The 19,303-nt window shown below is 42.5% G+C and overlaps 1 protein-coding gene across 1 annotated transcript in view; it reads right to left on the reverse strand.

Annotated features, from left to right (window-relative positions):
* The window catches only part of cspg4ba (chondroitin sulfate proteoglycan 4ba), a 145,657-nt gene extending 127,508 nt beyond the window's left edge, over window positions 1-18,149 (reverse strand). Inside the window, exon 1 of the mRNA XM_068032903.1 lies at window positions 17,979-18,149. Coding sequence (XP_067889004.1) covers window positions 17,979-18,057 — 79 coding nt within the window. The 5' untranslated portion in view covers window positions 18,058-18,149. The remainder of the gene's footprint in view (window positions 1-17,978) is intronic.
* Window positions 18,150-19,303: the final 1,154 nt, after the last annotated feature.

Genomic DNA, 19,303 nt, shown 5'->3' on the forward strand with positions numbered 1-19,303 from the left:
CCCTGCCTCTCCAGGATTTTGACCCAGTGACAGTGAAGGAACGGCGATATCGTTGCAAGTCGAATAAAGCATCAGTGCTGAGGGACAAGTTAGGGGGTATAGCCCAAATAAGAGTTCTATATACAAATGCACAGAGTGTAAGGAATAAACTAGATGAGCTGCAGGCGCAAATTCAAATGGTAGATTATGATGTGGTGGCCATTACGGAGACGTGGCTGCAGGATGGTCGTGACTGGGAACTAAATATACCTGGTTATAAAGTTTACAGGGAAAATGGCAGAGAGGGTGGAGTAGCCTTACTGATTAGAAATAATATCACCTCTTGGTGAGGGAGGATATAATGAGGGGAAAGCATCCAGTGGAGACCTTATGAGTGGAGCTGAGGAACAGAAAAGGATCTAAAACTGTAATGGGTGTTGTGTATAGACCCCCTGGTAGCAGTTCTGAGGTGTCAGATTGTATAAATGCACAAATTAGGCAAATGTGTAGCAAAGCCAGAGTAGTATTAATGAGGGATTTTAACTTACACATAGATTGGGAGAGACAGACTAGCACCTGTCAGAAAGGTAGTAAATTTCTGGAATGTGTCCAGGATAGTTTCCTTCAGCAATATGTCCTAGATGTAACAAGGGGACAGGCAATATTAGATTTAGTTATGAGTAATGAGCCAAATTTAATTAGCAGCCTAACTGTGTGTGAACATTTATCAAATAGTGATCACAACATGATCGAATTCAAGGTAGCGTTTGAAAGTGAAAAGCACAGTTCAGCTACTAGAATTTTAGACTTGGGTAAGGCTGACTTTATCGGGATGAGACAGAGACTGTCCATGGTAAACTGGGAAGATCTGTTAATGGGTCAAACGACTGAAGAACAGTGGAAAATATTTGAAGAAACATTTAACGAAATACAGAGCGAGTATATACCCCCGAGAGAAAAAAACTCCACTTCACAGAAAAGACAGCCATGGACAACTAAAGAGATTAGGGATAGCATAAAACTAAAAGAAAAGGCTTACAAAAATACAAAACGCAGCACAGATCCGGCCGAATGGGATTGATACAGAGACCAGCAAAGGGTCATAAAGCAGGTTATAAGAGCTACCAAAAGGGATTATGAAAGGAAACACGCAAGGGACATCAAAATCAATAAGAAGAAATTTTATAGTTACATAAAGGGAAAGCAGGTGGTCAAGAGCAATGTAGGCCCACTAAAAGCTGAAAATGGAGATATTGTCATTGATAATGGGGAAATGACAGATATGTTGAACAATTACTTTGCCTCAATATTTACAGTTGAAAAGGAGGATAACTTTCCAGAAGTCCCGAAAAAATTAATAGCCGATAGGGGACAGGAACTGAATACAAATAACGTAAGTAAAACATCAGTAACAAGGAAATTAAAGGAACTAAAAAGAGTGAGAAATCCCCAGGACCTGACGGTTTCCATCCGATGGTGTTAAAGGAAGTAAGGGAGCACATTGTAGATGTCCTAACTATAGACTTTGAGAGTTCCCTTGATTCAGGAGTGGTCCCTCTGGATTGGAAAGTTGCACATGTCACTCCACTTTTTAGGAAGGGTGAAAGGGGGAACCAAGGAAATTACAGACCAGTTAGCCTGACATCTGTGGTGGGCCAGTTGCTGGAGTCTATAATCAAGGATAGGGTGACTGAACACCTAGAAAATTTTCAGTTAATCAGGGACAGCCAGCATGGATTCATGACGGGAAGGTAATGCCTGACAAATCTTACTGAATTTTTTGAAGAGGTGACCAAGATAGTGGACGAGGGAATGTCTATGGATGTTATTTATATGGACTTCCAGAAGGCATTTGATAAAGTCCCACATAAGAGACTGTTAACTAAGGTAGAAGCCCATGGAGTTGAGGGCAAATTATTGACATGGTTAGGAAGTGGAGATAATGGGTAAGTACTCTGATTGGCAGGATGTGACTAGTGGTGTCCTGCAGGGATCTGTGTTGGGGCCTCAATTATTCACATTATTCATTAACAACTTGGATGATAGCATAGTAAGTCATATATCCAAATTTGCTGATGATACAAAGTTAAATAGCATTGTAGACAGTCTAGCATAAAATTGCAAGGAGATATTCACAGACTAGGTGAATGGGCAAAACTGTGGCAAATGGATTTCAATGTGGGCATGTGTGAGGTTATCCATTTTGGACCAAAAAAAGGATAGAGCAGGGTACTTTCTAAATGGGAAGAGGTTAAGTACAGTGGATGTCCAAAGAGACTTGGGGCTTCAGGTGCATAAATCTTTAAAATGCCACGAGCAAGCGCAGAAATTAATCAAAAAGGCTAATGGAATGCTAGCCTTTATATCCAGAGGATTGGAGTATAAAGGCACAGAGGTTATGCTGCAGCTGTACAAAACCCTGGTTAGACCCCACTTGGAGTACAGTGAGCAGTTATGGGCACCACACCTTAGGAAGGATATATTGGCCTTGGAAGGAGTGCAACATAGGTTTACAAGAATGATACCTGGACTACAGGGTTGTTACGAAGAGAGATTACACAAATTAGGCCTGTTTTCGCTGGAATTTAGAAGGTTAAGGGGTGATCTGATCAAAGTCTTCAAGATATTAACAGGAAAAGACAGGCTAGATAAAGATAAACTATTTCCACTGGTTGGAGATTCTAAAACTAGGGGGCACAGTCTAAAAATTAGGACCAGACCGTTCAGTAGAGATGTTAGGAAGCACTTCTTCACACAAAGGGTGGTAGAGGTTTGGAACTCTCTCCCACAAACAGCAGTTGAAGCTAGAACAGTTGCTAATTTTAAATCTGCGATAGATTTTTGTTAAGCAAAGATATTAAGGGATATGGGCCAAAGGCAGGTATATGGTTAGGCTGTGGATCAGGCATGATCTCACTGAATGGCGGGACAGGCTTGAGGAGCTGAATGGCCTACTCCTGTTCCTATGTTCCTACAAGTCAGGATGGTGTGTGATTTGAAGGGGAACTTGCAGGTGGCAGTGTTCCCATGCATCTGCTGGCCTTGTCCTTCAAGTTGATAGAGTTTGCGGGTTTGGAAGGTGCTGTCTAAGAAGCCTTGGTGCGTTACTACAGTGCATCTTGTAGATGGTACACACTGCTGCCACTATGCATCGGTGGTGAAGGGAGTGAATGTTTGTGGATGGGGTGCCAATCAAGCGGGCTGCTTTGTCCTGGATGTTGTCGAGCTTCTTGAGTGTTGTTGCAGTTGCAACCATCCAGGCAAATGGACAGTATTCCATCACACTCCTGACTTGTGCCTTGTAGATGGTGGCCAGGCTCCATAACAATGCCTGCCTCTGCACATGCCTCACCTCATCTGCTGCAGAAACCCTCATCAGTGGTTTTGTTCTCTCCAGACTCAACCATTCAAATGTTGTCCTGGTCAACATCTCATCTTCCACCCTCCATAAACCTGAGTTCATCCAAAGCTGTGCTGCCTGCATCCCAACTCGCACTAATTCCCATTCACCTATCATCTCTGTACTTACTGATCTACAGCGGCCTCCAGTCAACCAACACCTCTATTTTCAAATTGTCATCTACGCATTCAAATCTTTGCCCCTCCCTATCTGTAACCTTCTCCTGCCCTAAAACCCTTCCAAGAACCACTTTCCACTAACTCTGGCCTTTTCTTCACCACCCACCTCCTCCCCCCCCCCCCAATCCTTTCACCCCACCATTTATGATCATGGCTTCAGCCATCTAGGCCCTAGCCTCTTGAATTGCCTCCCTAAGCCTCTGCGTCTCTCTCTTTCCTTCTTCAAAGACCCTGCTAGTGCTTTGTTTAACTGACCAATCTTCATATGAGCCTAGGCAATGAATAGACAGCTATTCAACTGTAGAGGGCATCACAACAGGACAAGATCATGTCCTCACCTGATGTCCACAGATACACATATTCCACCAGGAGATCATTGCGAGTAATTAGAAGCAGGAACCTTGTCTCCTAACCTGGGAACACAAGTGGTCAACTGCTGCAACTGCTGGACGAGCCAAGTTGGAGCCACTTTCAGACAGGTTCTGATCCAGTCGAAGCCAAATGCAAGATAATCAGATTTCCAGACAATCCTAAAATGGGTACAACAGTAGGATATAGCTAAAGATCTACTTGCATATTTGGGTCATTTAATCAAATCAGTGAAGAGATGACAAATTAAAACGTAAGGCATCACACACTGGGCAAAACTGCATGCAGAATACAAGGACAAAATGAACAGAACTGGCACAAGGAGAGGCAGAAAGAGATCTGGAACAATAGTGCCAATGTCTACACAATGTGGTGAGGCAATGAAAAAGAGATAACAAAGTGCTGCAACAATGGATTGTTATTCCACTACATCTGCCACATGGGACAGTTGCCCAGTAATACGAGGTGCACTCCCTGTGGCTTGACGGGGGGATGGGGAAATCCTTCCTCCATCGGCAATCTGTGGCCCACAGAGGAACCTCTACCCCTGCTGGGAAAAACTCCACCTCCCTGAAACCCCCTGCCCTGCACTACACACCCACCCTCTCCAGGGCCTTCTGGACTGGCCCCAGTGACCCCACCTCACTTACCTGAGGTCCGGGTCTCCAGTGCTGGGCCTCTACAGTACCAGCAGTGTCTACCGCTCCCGGTGGCACTGCCGATGTTGCTGAGCTGCCAGCCCTGTGATTGGCCAGTAGCTCCTGGAGGCTGGATCCCTGATTTTAAAGGGATGGGGATCCCAGTGCCAGCCACTTAAGTGCCTGAAATACTCAAGATCGCGCCGGGGGCGGGGGGGTGGCTCGGAAAGGCGGAAGCAGGGCTACCACTGTCTTTTCGGCCCGGCACTGGGAGCTCCGCCAGTGCCAAAAAATCCAGCCCTACATGTGTGTGTTGGAGAAATAGCAACAAAAATGATTACAAGTGATTACAAAATGGATATACAATGAGTAGATTTTTAAATAAAGCTCAATCTTAACTGCAAAGTGCAAAGATCTTGTTGAAAAATATGAATTACAACAATGGTTCTGGTAAGGCATATCTGAAATATGACTTCAAAATAGGCCAGTAGTCACAAGCGTAAACTAATAAAAAGTAAACTTAGACAGAACATCTTCATTCAAAGGTTGACAGATCCCATGCTAGAATCAGGAAGGTATGAGAGAGAAGAGCTTCAGTGGGCTCTACTTCTATTGAAACCGGTTTCTAACAGACCAGCATTATCTCTGGTTTCAGTTTCCCTGCAGTTATTTCCATTCAGGACCAGTTCATTTCTACTGCACCATAGATCAAGAAAATAGATTTCATCAGAAATAAAAGTGCAATATAATCTTGGTATCAGTGCTTTTTATTGCTATGTGTATATAAAACGGCAAACTTTCAACAGCAGTAAATAAACTGCACATAATTTCCTTTGCTTAGAAATAACCGGAATGTGTCTGACGGGCGCATTCATTTGAATGGAACAATCCACATTAGCAGCAAAACAAATATGCAAACAGGTAAAATATAACATTAGAGGGAGAAAGGTCCAGTTAATAAGTGTTAATATTGTGGTATATTTTCTGTACAATATCTAGTCACATGATTGGGAACAGCCTTGATCTAAAGTTAATAAATTTCCATTAGCAGAACAAGTCCAGCTGTTCACATTTTACAGAACCAGGATTTATGTTTGACTTTGATTTAATCTGTGTATGCTAATAACTATTAAGTTTATCATACATTATGCCACTCCTATTAGTATATGTAAATATACTCAAGTTTCAGAAAAAGAAACAGTTGGGAGTTCATGATAAATTATGAATATTCATACAATTATTGTCACTTCTTTCCTCCTCATGCACCAGTGCATTCATTGTTTCCAGGGGAAAAAAACGACAATTGCATTTGCGGTCCTTGGTGTGTTAATCTCGCAGATCTGAAATGTACTCTACATGTTTCATTGGTAAGTCTCTTCATTGTAGAGTTTAACCATCTAATATTTTCTCACCTCGGATTTTCTTCTTGTCTTCTCTGTACTATTCCGATGCAAGTACTTCGTTTTTGCCCGACCACCACAAAATGTGGCTCAGTGTCAAACTTTGCTTATAACGCTCCTGAAAAGTGCCTTGGGACTTTTTATTACAGTAAAACTGTACACAGTACTCCAAGACATGTCTGACCAGTACATTATAAAGCTTCAATAGAGGCTCTGTAGATTTGTACTCCACTGTTCTAGACCTTACTTTCAACATCCTACTTGTTTAGTTTCTCCATAGTTTTTGTGACATTGAAAGTGATGAGTAGACTGTTAGAGCTAGATACCATTCTAATTCTTCCTGTGCTCACTTCATTCCTTCATTGTATATCCACGGTACAAATATTTTGATCATACAATACTTTTCATTTGGCAGTAATTTACTTTCCCAGTTCTCTGCCCAATTACACAACTGATCTAAATCCCTCTGCAAATTCATAAAAGCATCCTCCAGTTCTCTTTATTTTATTATCGTCAGCAAATTCAACAAGTTTACAACTGGTTTCTGGTCATCGATGTAAATTGACTGTCACAAGGTGCTGAGCTTGGTATAGCCACACAGTTGGACAATCATATCCAGAAAGAAACAAACAATGAATTAACAAAATACAGATAAGACCAATCGGTCCACACTTGCCTAACATGGCCACTTCTCAATGTATTTAATTCCCTGAGCGAGGTGAATATTCACAGGTAACAGTTCGAAGGAAAAGCTCTGCGTAGCTTCTCTGACCTAAGGTAACTGAGTAATACTCATCAGTCTACCAACACAACTTGTAATACATCTACCCAGATAACTACTGATAGTTCACAGCAGAACTGCCAACTGGTTTAATGCACATATTACACTTAAACTTAGCATGTAACTCTTTAGCACTAACTAGTATTTAGGTGCCAATTGGGAAAAGCTCTGAATGTGTCAATATGGATGAGTAAAAGCAAAATACTGCAGATGCTGGAAACCTGCAATAAAAACAGAAAGTGCATGAAATACTCAGCAAAACTGGCAGCACCTGTGGAGACAGAAACAGAGCTAACATTTCAGGTCGATGACCTTTCATCAGAGTATTTCCAGCACTTCCTGTTTTTATTTCAATATGGATGAGGTTTGGATGAGCAGAAATTTCCTTCAATTAAACACTGGCAAAACTGAAGCCATTGTATTTGGCCCCATCACAGACCCTGTACCCTTGCTATTGATTACTTCCCTCTCTCTGGCCACTGCCTCATATTGAACCAGAATGTTTGCAGCCTCAGCATCCTATTCAACTCCAAGCAAACCTCCGCCCCTATATTCTCTCTTTCACAAAGACCACCTGCTTCTACCTCTGTAAGGTTGCCCACCTTTGCTCCTGTCTCACCCCATCTACGACTGAAACTCTCATGCACAACTTTCTCACTTCCAGACTTGACTTTTCGAATGTCCTCCTGGTTGCCTCTAATCCTCCATGCTTTGTAAACTTTAGCTCATCTAAAACTCTGCTGTCCATATACTATCCTGCACCAAGGCCCAGCCACCCATCATTTTCTGTATCTGCAGACCTACAATTGCTCCCTTCATCCCTCCCCACCTCTATAGCATCCTGCAGCCCTCCAAGCCTTCTCCAACTCTGGCCTCTTGTGCATTTCCCCTTCACCTCATCATTGGTGGCCATGCTTTCAGCTGTTGAGGCTCCATACTCTTCCCTAAATCCCTCCACCTCTCTCTCCTGCAAAAGCATCCTTAAAACCTAGCTCTAACCCAACTTTTTGGTCACTCTTCCTAATATCTCTTTCTTTGGTTTGATCTCCATTTTTGTCTGATTATGCCTCTGAAGTGCATGGAGTCATTTTTCTATGACAAAAGTACTATATAAATGCAAGTTGCTGTTGTTATTGTTTTGGTATGCATCCACAGTTCTCTATCTTCTCTTGCCTGAGAATTTTATGGATCTAACAATATACTTTGGGTCTGCCAGTTTGCCATCACCATAAGCAGATACTCCAACCTTAATATATAGCAATGCCCATATATGGCAAGTCTATCTAAACATGACCAGATTATGTCTAGACAGAATACTTGATATTCCAACAAAATTATGCACTTGACTGAAAAACTAAAGAGAAAACTATGTGACAGCCAAGTACATTTTCCTGACTGGAATGTAAACAACCTGAAACATGTTTCGGCAGAGATATGCTTCTGAGTTTACAGGCTATAAAGTAAGAAGCTATAAAGCACAATTTTTATTCAAAATTTGTGATTAAGTTGACAGCAGCAATAATCCCTTAAATAGGTGTACTTTTCTTAATGCAGCCTTTCTGTACAATAAGGCGAACAATTCCAAGATAAAATAAAGTACATAATTAAATATTATTTGATAAACATTTCCATCATGTAAGTTTATCATTTATAACCTATTGCTGGCTATAATCTCAACTTTTTGAGAGAATGATTCCAGCATTTGGTGTCACCTTCACTAGTTTTCAGAAAGGAGTGATGTACAGATTAAGGAAAGGAGAATGAGTTAAAAATAAAAACTGAAAAGGACAGATCCTGGACCAATACTGATAGCGGCTATGCAGAAACACCTCAATTCATGTATTTTAACCTCATCTCTTCAGTGTTAAGTTCAATCCACTTTTTGATATTTAGTTAGAACTATTTTAGAAAAGGGATTGAATGTCACAGATCTGTTTCCTTGCATTATTGTTCAGCTCAATTGAACTTTGTACTATTTTGTGATGATGAACATAGTCAAATCAGTAGAATATAAGGTCAGAGAGTACTCTGGTCAAATCGCATCTCAAGTATTACGTCTGAGCAACCAGAACTGGACACAAGTGAAATGGGTGCACATTTCAGTGAAGATTTGCAAAACTGATTCTCTAGTGTCACAGGAAAGATTGCAAAACTTTGGCATTTCAGCCTGAAAAGGTGGCATCTGGGAAATGATCTTAAAGAATTATACATAGAAACATAGAAAATATGAGCAGGAGTAGGCTGTTCGGCCCTTCGAGCCTGCTCTGCCATTCATTATGATCATGGCTGATCATCCAACTCAGTAGCCTGTTCCCACTTTCTCCCCATATCCTTTGATCCCTTTCGCCCCAAGACCTATATCCAACTCCTTCTGTAAACAATGTTTTGGCCTCAAATGCTTTCTGTGGTAGCAAATTCCACAGGCTCACCACTCTCTGGGTGAACAAATTTCTCCTCATCTCAGTCCTGAAAAGGTTTACTCCGAATCCTCAGACTATGACCCCTGGTTCTGGACTCCCCCACCATCGGGAACATCCTTCCTGCATATACCCTGTTACAATTTCATAGGTTTATATGAGATCCCCCCTCACTCTTCTGAACTCCAGCGAATATAATCCTAACCGACTCAATCTCTCCTCATACATCAGTCCCGCCATCCCAGGAATCAGTCTGGTAAACCTTCGCTGCACTCCCTCTATAGCAAGAACATCCTTCCTCAGATAAGGAGACCAAAACTGCACACAATATTCCAGGTGTGGCCTCACCAAGGCCCTGTATAATTGCAGCAAGACATCCCTGCTCCAGTACTTAAATCCTCTCGCTATGAAGGCCAACATACCTTTTGCCTTTTTTACCGCCTGTTGCACCTGCATGCTTACCTTCAGCGACTGGTTGCATATTCCCCTCTCTCAGTTTATAGCCATTCAGATAATAATCTGCCTTCCTGTTTTTTCTACCAAAGTGGATAACCTCACATTCATCCACATTATACTGCATCTGCCATGCATTTGCCCACTCACTCAACTTGTCCAAATCACCCTGCAGCCCCTCTGCAACCTCCTCACAACTCACCCTCCCACCCAAGATACAAGATAGTTAGGGAATGGAAAAGGTAAATCTGGAACATCACTAATTTAAATAACGACTGTAGGGCAAGGAAACATAGATTAAAATCATAAAAGGCAAATTTTGGACCAATGGTCAGGAAATTGTTTTTAAACAAAAAGAGTGATCAACGTCTGAAATAGGTTTCTGGAAACAGTGCACGCAAAAACCCTGGAATTGTTTAAGAGTTGTATGCTAAAATGGGAGCACTTTAGGAACTTTTAAGGTGGATGAATTAAGATGAGCGGAATTGTCTTCTTAGTCTATAACTACTTTATCAACTCCTTTAAATAAGGCTGGCTGAAAATCTGATGAAGGATGTCATCAAAAGTTATAACAAGTATAGGCAAAGGTAACAAAAAACTCAATGGAACACTATATACCTGTGCTGTTAGGATCATGGCCATGGTATCTGAGGAATGCAATTACTAAATCAAGTAATGTTCATTGAAATTTTATCTGACTCTTATCTCACAGTGTTGCTGTAGGTTGGTAGCCCTGACTTCAGGGGCAGCGCTGCAATATATAATGGACCTCCTGCCATTGACATCATAGAGGCATAAGAGATGTATTTTTTGTGCTGTTACCATGGAGCTTACTAACAATTTTGGAGTTAAATTATTTTACTTTTTTGAGGGGAAAAAAGTTTTAAAGTTTTTAAATTCCCAATTAAATGCCTACGTTTTCTTTAATCGATTCATTCACATTATATCTATATATGTGGAGATAACTACTATCTTCCTCCAAGTAGAAGTGCTATAGAAATGCAAGATGTTGTTACAAAATACATATATTTTGTAGCGTGCAACAAGAACGTATGTTAGCTTCAAGCACTGCAGCTATTATATAAATGTTAACCAGACAAATGTTTCACAATTTTCCATCAACAGAAATTGGGAATGGTAGCATAGTGGTAATGTTGCTGAATTTATAATCCAGAGGCCTAAACTAATACTCCAGAAACATAAATTCTAATCCCACCGTGGCAGCTGGGGAACTTAAATTCAATGTAATTAATAAATCTGGAATAAACTGCTAGTCTCAGTAATGATCATCATGAAACTACTGGATTCTCGTAAAAACCCATTTGGCTCACCTTTAGAAAAGTAAATCTGTCATCCTTACCCAGTCTGGCTAACATGCATCTCCAGACCTACAGCAACGTGATTGACTCTAGAAGATGCACTGCAGCAACTTGCTTCGGCTCCTTTGACAGCACTTTTCCAATACTTGACCCATGTTGCCTTGTCCTTCTAGGTGGCACTGCCTGCAGGTTCCTCTCAAAGTCACACACCATCCTGACTTGGATCTATATCGCTGTTCCTTCACTGTCGCTGGGTCAAAACCTGGAACTCCCTTCTTAACAATGTGGGTGCACCCACAACACACGGACAACAGTGATTCAGGAAGGCAACTCACCATCACCTTCTTAAGGGCAATTAGTGATGGGCAATAAATGCTGGCCTTGCCAATGATACCCACATCCCATGATCAAAATAAACGCTGCTTTATTGAAGAGAAAATGAAGATACTGAACAAATGTTTATGGTCAAATTCCCTTAGTTCGATCAGTTTGTCTACTTTTATTATTGCAAAATAATGATCACTCTATGCTTCCTCACATCAGTGGGTCACTTTGCTTAAACAAAATGGGTGTGGAATTCATTCACCCCGATTTATAAGCACGGAGACCACGATTCACGGGTAAGACACAAAATTCATCTACCCAGCTCATCTGATTGATTTCTGTGTAAGTTCCTGCACCTCAAGGGCTGCACTCTCCTTCTCAATGGTGTTGGTGAGCTTTGCATACAGCAAGAGGACTGGGCAGCTTTGCTACAGACCAAATGGTATAGGAACATAGGAGCAGGAGTAGGCCATTCAGCCTATTGAGCCTGCTCCACCATTCAATATGATCATGGCTGATCATCCACTTCAATGCCTTTTTCCCACACTATCCTCATATCCCTTTATGTCATTGGTATTTAGAAATCTGTCAATCTATGTTTTAAAAACACTCAATGACTGAGCTTCCACAGCCCTCTGGGATAGAGAATTCCAAAGATTCACAACCCTCTGAGTAAAGAAATTTCTCCTCATCTCTGTCTGAAGTGGCTTTCCCCTTATTTTGAAATTGTGTATAGGGTACAGGCATCTTAAAGAGAAAAAGACTGTTGCAATTGTTATGTTCAGGTGAGGAGGAGTCACAAGGCTCCCTTGTTGTCCTGCTCCTTGTTAGACTTAAAATGCATGTGCAATCAATGGATGTGCTTACCACTGTGAGTGTTTTACCTTTTTCCTCTGTTGTGATCGTAAAAGAACCAATCGGACAGGTTTTCTTGAATTTAAACAAGAAAGAGGTGAGTTTATTGTACTTAAAAAAACTAAAACCGATCTAAATAAAATAATAAAACTATGCGACACTTTCACTCACACGCACACGAGAATCACACACACAGCTAGAGTACAGAGTGATAAGAAATAGTTTGGTTTGGATTAGAGTCCAGAATAAGTAAAAATTATTATACAGTCTATAGGGTCGGGTAATTCCATTGTCTTCCGGCCGACGTTGTGACCTTGAAGTCTTTGGCTGGTAGAGGTGGATGGCCCATCTGTTTTAGGTTTTTCTTGGAGACAGAGTTACAGGTAGCTTTCCTCCCTGGGGTCTCTGTCTGCAGCAATGGTAGACTTGGGGGTTCCACAGTTGTAGACAGGTTTCAAACATGTAATGTTTTCTGGAGAGAGATTGAGAGAGAGAAAAAAAAGAGACACAGCCCCACTGGGGTCTAGTCTGGTTAACACTCAAAGCTTGTCTGCCTCAAAGTCTCAGGAGCTTGTCCTTTTGCAAAAGACTGGTAGTTTTTCCACAGATGAGGTGGTGGGGGTGGGGGGGGGGGGGGGGGAGGTGTCCGCAAGACTGTCCAGTGTCCTCGTTTGCAAGCTAATTAGATTCAAGTCGAGGTATTTTCAATCTCTCTCGAATCTCATCATTTCAATGTTCACCTCCTAGAGGTGTGACTCCACTGTTAATGTTCCAAGATGGCTTTGAATGTTTTGCCTTTAGAAACGAAGCTGTTAGCTATTTCCAAATTCGTGAGGCATTGTCCTGGATGTAAGCTCGTTAGACATGCCTCTCCGATTCGATGTCCTGGAATGTGAGGTATTTCAATGCAAATTGTGCCCCTTGGCTGCCAGCTTTTTAAAAAGTTAATTTTAAGATCCTAGCTCCTTTTTAGAAGTTTAAGGTAGATTTCCAAACGGTGAATTAAAAATCCTCATTTGATGTAGTATACTTTCTTGACACAATGGAAATTCTTGCAAACTGAACACCAGGGTAGCCAGAGGGATCCAGGTTGATGGATATGGTACTGAAGGCGCTAGTGGTGGAGATGGGCAGGAGAGATACCATGATCCCTTGTGGGGTGGCGGGGGGAGGGCAGGAGACTTTCAAGGACCACCCTCAGATGGGAATGGGAGCAGGTGCTCAGGAAAGTCAATTACTGGAGTCGTACCCCAGGGCTTGGCAGCAGTGCCACAAGAGATCCTATGTCCTCAGACAAGTGGTTAAGGTCAGTGTATGCATCTTCAAATGACATCACCTACACACCACAATACCAGTCTCATGCTGTTCAATGTACCACACCCCAATCATCAACTCAGCAGCACTCCTTAGCATTCAGGACTCACATCTAATATCCAGATACTCCAGCTGACCCTCACATAGCTAGCAATGCACCAGCCTCACACTCACCTCACTGCTTCTACATACCTCCAGCTATGGCAGGCACATCATCCAAACAATAATACACCACTGACATTCTTCTCTCTGTCTTTCAGGAGAAGGTAGCTCACAATAGAAGGAAGCAGAGTAGAGCCAACAGGAAACAAGGACGCCTACCTTTTCTGAGCCCTATGGAGGAGTTGGCTTCCAACAGCATGGGACTGGCTGCGACAGGATCCGCAGCATCCAATATTGCTGAGAACATGGAGGATGATTGCCTTATACCCCTTCTCAACTCCCACCACACCCTAATCCTGCTATCTGGCATGATGAGCAAGCTGTAGATGGCATGACCATGGACGTCCTGCTTCCCACCCCACTCTCACTTCCCTCACAAGATAATGGCGTAGTGGTCATGTCAGTGGACTAGTAATCCAGAGGGCCTGGCTAATTCCCTGGGGACACGGGTTCAAATTGCACCACGGCAGCTGGTAGAATTTAAATTCAATTACTTAATAAATTCAATTAATTAATAAAAATCTGGAATTGAAAGCTAATCTCTGTTATGGTGTCGTAAAACTATCGATTGTCGCAAAAACCCACGTAGTTCACTCATATCCTCTTGGGAAGGTCATTTGCCATCCTTACCTGGTCTGGCCTACATGTGAATCCAGACCCACAGCAATGTGGTTGACTCTTAAATGCCCTCTAAAATGACCTCGCAAGCCACTCAGTTCAAAGGCAATTAGGGATGGGCAACAAATGCTGGCCTTGCCAGTGATGCCCACATCCAATGAAAGAAAAAATAAAAACACACAAACCTTCCCCTTCTGGGGTTCTGTATTCAAGCACCCAAGAGCTTCCACTTGCCCAGCCACAGCAGCTCAAGGAGAAAGGGAGAGAGCAACTGATGAAGAGGCCCTGTCACATGATCTGACATTCGTAGCCACCAGCTCAGACACTGCCACTGCACTTACCTTGAAGGCTAGCAAAGAGTTTAGACCAGCACATGGTGAGTCACTGGGAAGGAAAGAGCTGTAGCCTTGTCAGGGGTAAAGGATGGTTTGTTTGCCAGCTTAACAGAGGGTAAGGTAGCAGTCAAGTATTGCTGTGGAGGACTCAGATGCGGACCTCGATGGCACGAAGGAAAGCGCTGATGGGCATGCACACCAAAATGTTGGGTGCACTGGCTGGTCTGTCAGACAGTCTCCTGTAAGGAGCATGGAGGAGTCTGGCTCCAACTTGGCAAGTGACATGACGTGGAGCTTGCCTTCTTCATGGCCTCTGCTCCAACTTCCTGTTGCCTTTCAGAACCAGAGGGACTGCAACTGCAGCCCCCCATACCTGTTGCAGCCTTTATGTAGACAGGTCACCTACTCCTCTGCCCTTCCTGAGAAGATACAACAACACTCTCTTTCAAATGGACCAAAATACCTCCAAAAACAGTCCAGAGAACCTCCAGACATTTTCCAATGGAAATTGTTTGATAAATTTCATTTACCTGTATTCAAAGTGCTTGTCCCTTTAAATAACATCACTGCAGGCCCATCATGCTGCTTCATGTTTGTTTTCTCAGAAGTGGACAACACAGGCATTGCTAGGACCTGCTTTGTCCAAATTTGAAATCCTGGCGTTGCAAAGGCTGCTTAGGCTGTGTGACGTCAGGATAGTGCCAATTCAATGTGTTGGGGCACATGCAGGGGACACAGCTGTGCATGTACATATCCCTGGAGAGCACCGCGTGGGCTTCATAGGTAGCAGACTGCAGCACAGCCTAGCCCCGGGAAACAGGTAGGTGCCCATAACACCACTGTAAATGACTTTTTCGCTCATAAACTCCTAAATGCCAATGGTGTAATCCATGGCTCAACTGGTAACATTCTCGTCTCTGAGCCAGACGGATCTGGGCTCATGTCCCTCTTTAGAGACTTAAGACACTGTTGGAGGTGCTGTATTTCAGGTGAGACATTAAACCGAGGCCCCACCTGCTGTAAAAGATCCCATGGCGCTATTTCAAAGAAGAGCATGGGCATTATCACCGACGCCCTGGCCAATATTCATCCCTCAATCTACATCACAAAAAGAGATTATCTGGTCATTAACACATTGTGCACTAATTGGCTGTCACAATTCCTACACGACAACAGTGACTACACTTCAAAAAGTACTTAATTGGCTGTAAAGTACTTTAGAATGCCTGAAGGTTGTGAAAGGGGCTATGTAAATGCAAGTTCTTTCCTACATTATCCTTCTAAGCTTGGCAGGTTTGGCCTCACAGCTTTCTATTTAAAAACCTGATTGCCTGTCTGCCTGTTTTGTGTCCATCTTTTTTCTAAAACCTGGTGTTCGCAGCCCAAGAGGCTGCCTGTCCCAGACGGCCCCTGCCAAGTGACTAGGACCAAAGGCCTCCCAACACAACAGGTACGTGGTTTGTTAATTACTGAGACAGACTAATGGATTGCTTATTGATTTGCCTTTGGGGAAACAATCTCAAAGCCTGGCTCAACAACATTTTAATCATTGCCTTTTTCCCCAAAACCTAAGCAAATGCATTTGCTTTAAAACACAACCCATAAAAGCCAATTTTACACCCCCTCCCCCCCAACCAAATCATTTGTGTGAAAATATGGTCCAAAAATCTGTAAATGTGAAACCATTTTGAAGAACTTAAGTCACAAACATATTGAAAATTTCTACGCTGCATTTCCAAAGGTAAGCTTACTCAGTGCAGCATCCAATAAAGATTTTATGTCAATACATGGAGCATTGTTCTCAGAAAGTACAGCTATGATGTCATGAAAAACAAAGGAAGGTCATGGTGCAGAACTCTTAAATGGCCATCTTCTTGTTCCAGCACAAATCTATGAGCTAGTGGGCTAGTTTTTTTGTATTTCCATTCAAAGACAAACAATTATATGAGGCCCTCACTTTGACAACTGCAATATTTTGAGATCCTTCAAAATCTGTGTGAAAATGTCAGTGGGTCAACCACCCACTTCAATGATTTAAAGGAATTTCTAAGGAATTGCAATATTTTGCAATAGATTTGACAAGTGATAGCACCTGAAACGGTGTCAGGATCAGAATCAGCAGCTGCAATCCAATCCACCACTGAGCTGTGAAAGTCTGGAAAGACAGCAAATTACTCTGAATTCTAAATTCCATTTGACAAGGGTCACAGTGGCGCAGTGGTTAGCACCACAGCCTCACAGCTCCAGCGACCCAGGTTCAATTCTGGGTACTGCCTGTGCGGAGTTTGCAAGTTCTCCCTGTGACCGTGTGGGTTTTCGCTGGGTGCTCCGGTTTCCTCCCAAAGCCAAAGACTTGCAGGTTTATAGGTAAATTGGCCATTATAAATTGCCTGTAGTACAGGTAGGAGAATTGAGGGAAGGTGGGGATGGGGTAGGAACATGGGATTAATGTAGGATTAGTATAATGGGTGGTTGATGGTCGGCACAGACTTGGTGGGCCGAAGGGCCTGTTTCAGTGCTGTATCTATAAATAAATAAACAGGGTCCTAATGTCACTTGTCATCTTGTATATTCGGAAGGCATAGAATGAAATGCACCATAAAGAGAATAAAAAAACGTTTTTTTCTTTCATTACTCCACAGAATCCTCAATACCACCAAGAAACAGTGAAAATATAGCAATGGCAGTGGAAACCAAAATCCAATATACACTGAAGGGTTCCGATGAAGGGTCACTGACCCGAAACGTTAACTCTGCTTCGCTTTCCACAGATGCTGCCAGACCTGCTGAGTGGTTCCAGCATTTCTTGTTTTTATTCCAATATACACTGGACTGACAGCTGCTGAAATTATAGCTAACTGCAGGGCAGGTGCTGTAGGGTCCATAAAGAGGGTTGAGTGGCTCAGTTACTACAGTGGAACTCATATCCTACCAGTCACTTACCCATTTAAATACACACAGACTGGCTGCATTAAAAACTCAGGAAAAAACATAATCTTTGCACTTTTTTGATTAAACTGATCTGGACTCAACTTTTTTTTTAAATAGTGCAAGCAAAGGATTTATGAACATATTGTGCATTTCTCTTCACTTTTTCTAGAGTTTGTACCACTGCTAAACACAGAGAAATACCAGTAAAACTTAATATTTTAACCCCATACTGTCCATATCCTTTTAAGGTAATAGACGATAATAATGATGATAAGTTGACCTTTTAACGGTCAGGATAAGGGGGATTTGCCAATACTATGGAAACCACAACTGCTCGAATTCTAAGGCTAGCAAGACGGTTTAGGGAGAAAAACAATGCCAGAACAGACATTAGTTTGGCGGAAACCTTTGAAAACAGAAACTTTCTGGGACTAAGTCTGTATTATTCCCTGAGGAGAAGTACTGCTTGAGTGACTTTACAACATCAGAGCTGCAAATACTTACCTCCATAAGCGAGTCCGGCCGCAGACACACATATCCCCAAGAAGAACAGAACGCTTCCTAACTTCCCCGAGAAGCCCATTGTTGATCGCGGATTAATCTGCAACTTGCTTTGTTACATTTTTGATCGAACTTTGTGTCAATCACAGCGCACACTGTGCGCTCCCTCTGTACCTGCTCCGTCCCCACAGACGCACGGCGTCAAGCACGTTCTGCATGCCTGCTTCGGCGGCACCGCCCCTCATCATCTGTGCCCGCCTGTCAATGCGTGCGTTCTCTCAGCAGAGCTTATCTGTGCGGGTCTATATCAACATCCACATCAAAAATTTAGACGATCAACTAATAAGATTGTAGACAGTCAGATCTCCGGGGTTTTATAAATTGAAGACTCTTTAATCTTGCAAATGACATCTGGTAAGAGTGGGAATGAGAAGCTGCAAAAGGCACTGTAGATAAATCAAAGTGAAAATTGAGGCGGGGGAGTGACTGCCCTCATCCTTAAACTCTGGTGCACACTTTGGAAATCGATGCTTAAATATCGATTTCGCAGTTTGGAAGTCTTAGCTGGATATTTATAAACACAACAGAGTGGCACTAAAGAAATACTACAAAAAGAGGTAAGGGAGAATACAGAAAAAGAAGCTGCCGACAATGATGGTACAAGTTTTTAAGGAGAGCTTGCATTTATAAAGCACTTTTCACAATGCCCCAAAGAACAGCCAATGAAGTGCTTTTGCAGTGTAGTAATTATTACAGGTACAGCAAGCAATTAGGAATAAAGCACTGCAATGCAGTTCTGAAGAAGGGTCACTGACTTGAAACGTTAACTCTGTTTCTCTCTCCACAGATGCTGCCAGACCTGCTGAGTATTTCCAGCATTTCTTGTTTTTATTACTGAAATGCCCTGTTGGATAGCCATATATGGGAAATCCCCGACCCGAACCCAACACATGTCGCCGGGTCCTGTCGGGGTCGGGTCACACTTCCAGGCCCGGCATTCCAGCTCGGTCAGGTTTCCTTTGCAGACCTTTAATTAGGAAGGCAGATGGTATGTTGGCCTTTATTGCAAGGGGATTGAAGTCCAGGATTGAAGAAGTCTTGCTACTATTGTACAGGGTTTTGGTGAGACCACGTCAGGAATACTGTGTGTAGTTTTGTTCTGCACATTTAAGAAAGGATATACTTGCATTGGAGGTGGTACAGTGAAGGTTCATTAAACTGGTCCCTGGGATATGGGGGTTGACCTATGATGAGAGGCTAAGTAAATTGGGCCTATATTCTCTGGAGTTTAGAAGAATGAGAGGCAATCTCATTGAAACATACAAGAT

Source organism: Heterodontus francisci, chromosome 1 (genome assembly GCF_036365525.1).
Source record: "Heterodontus francisci isolate sHetFra1 chromosome 1, sHetFra1.hap1, whole genome shotgun sequence".
Lineage (NCBI taxonomy): Eukaryota > Metazoa > Chordata > Chondrichthyes > Heterodontiformes > Heterodontidae > Heterodontus > Heterodontus francisci.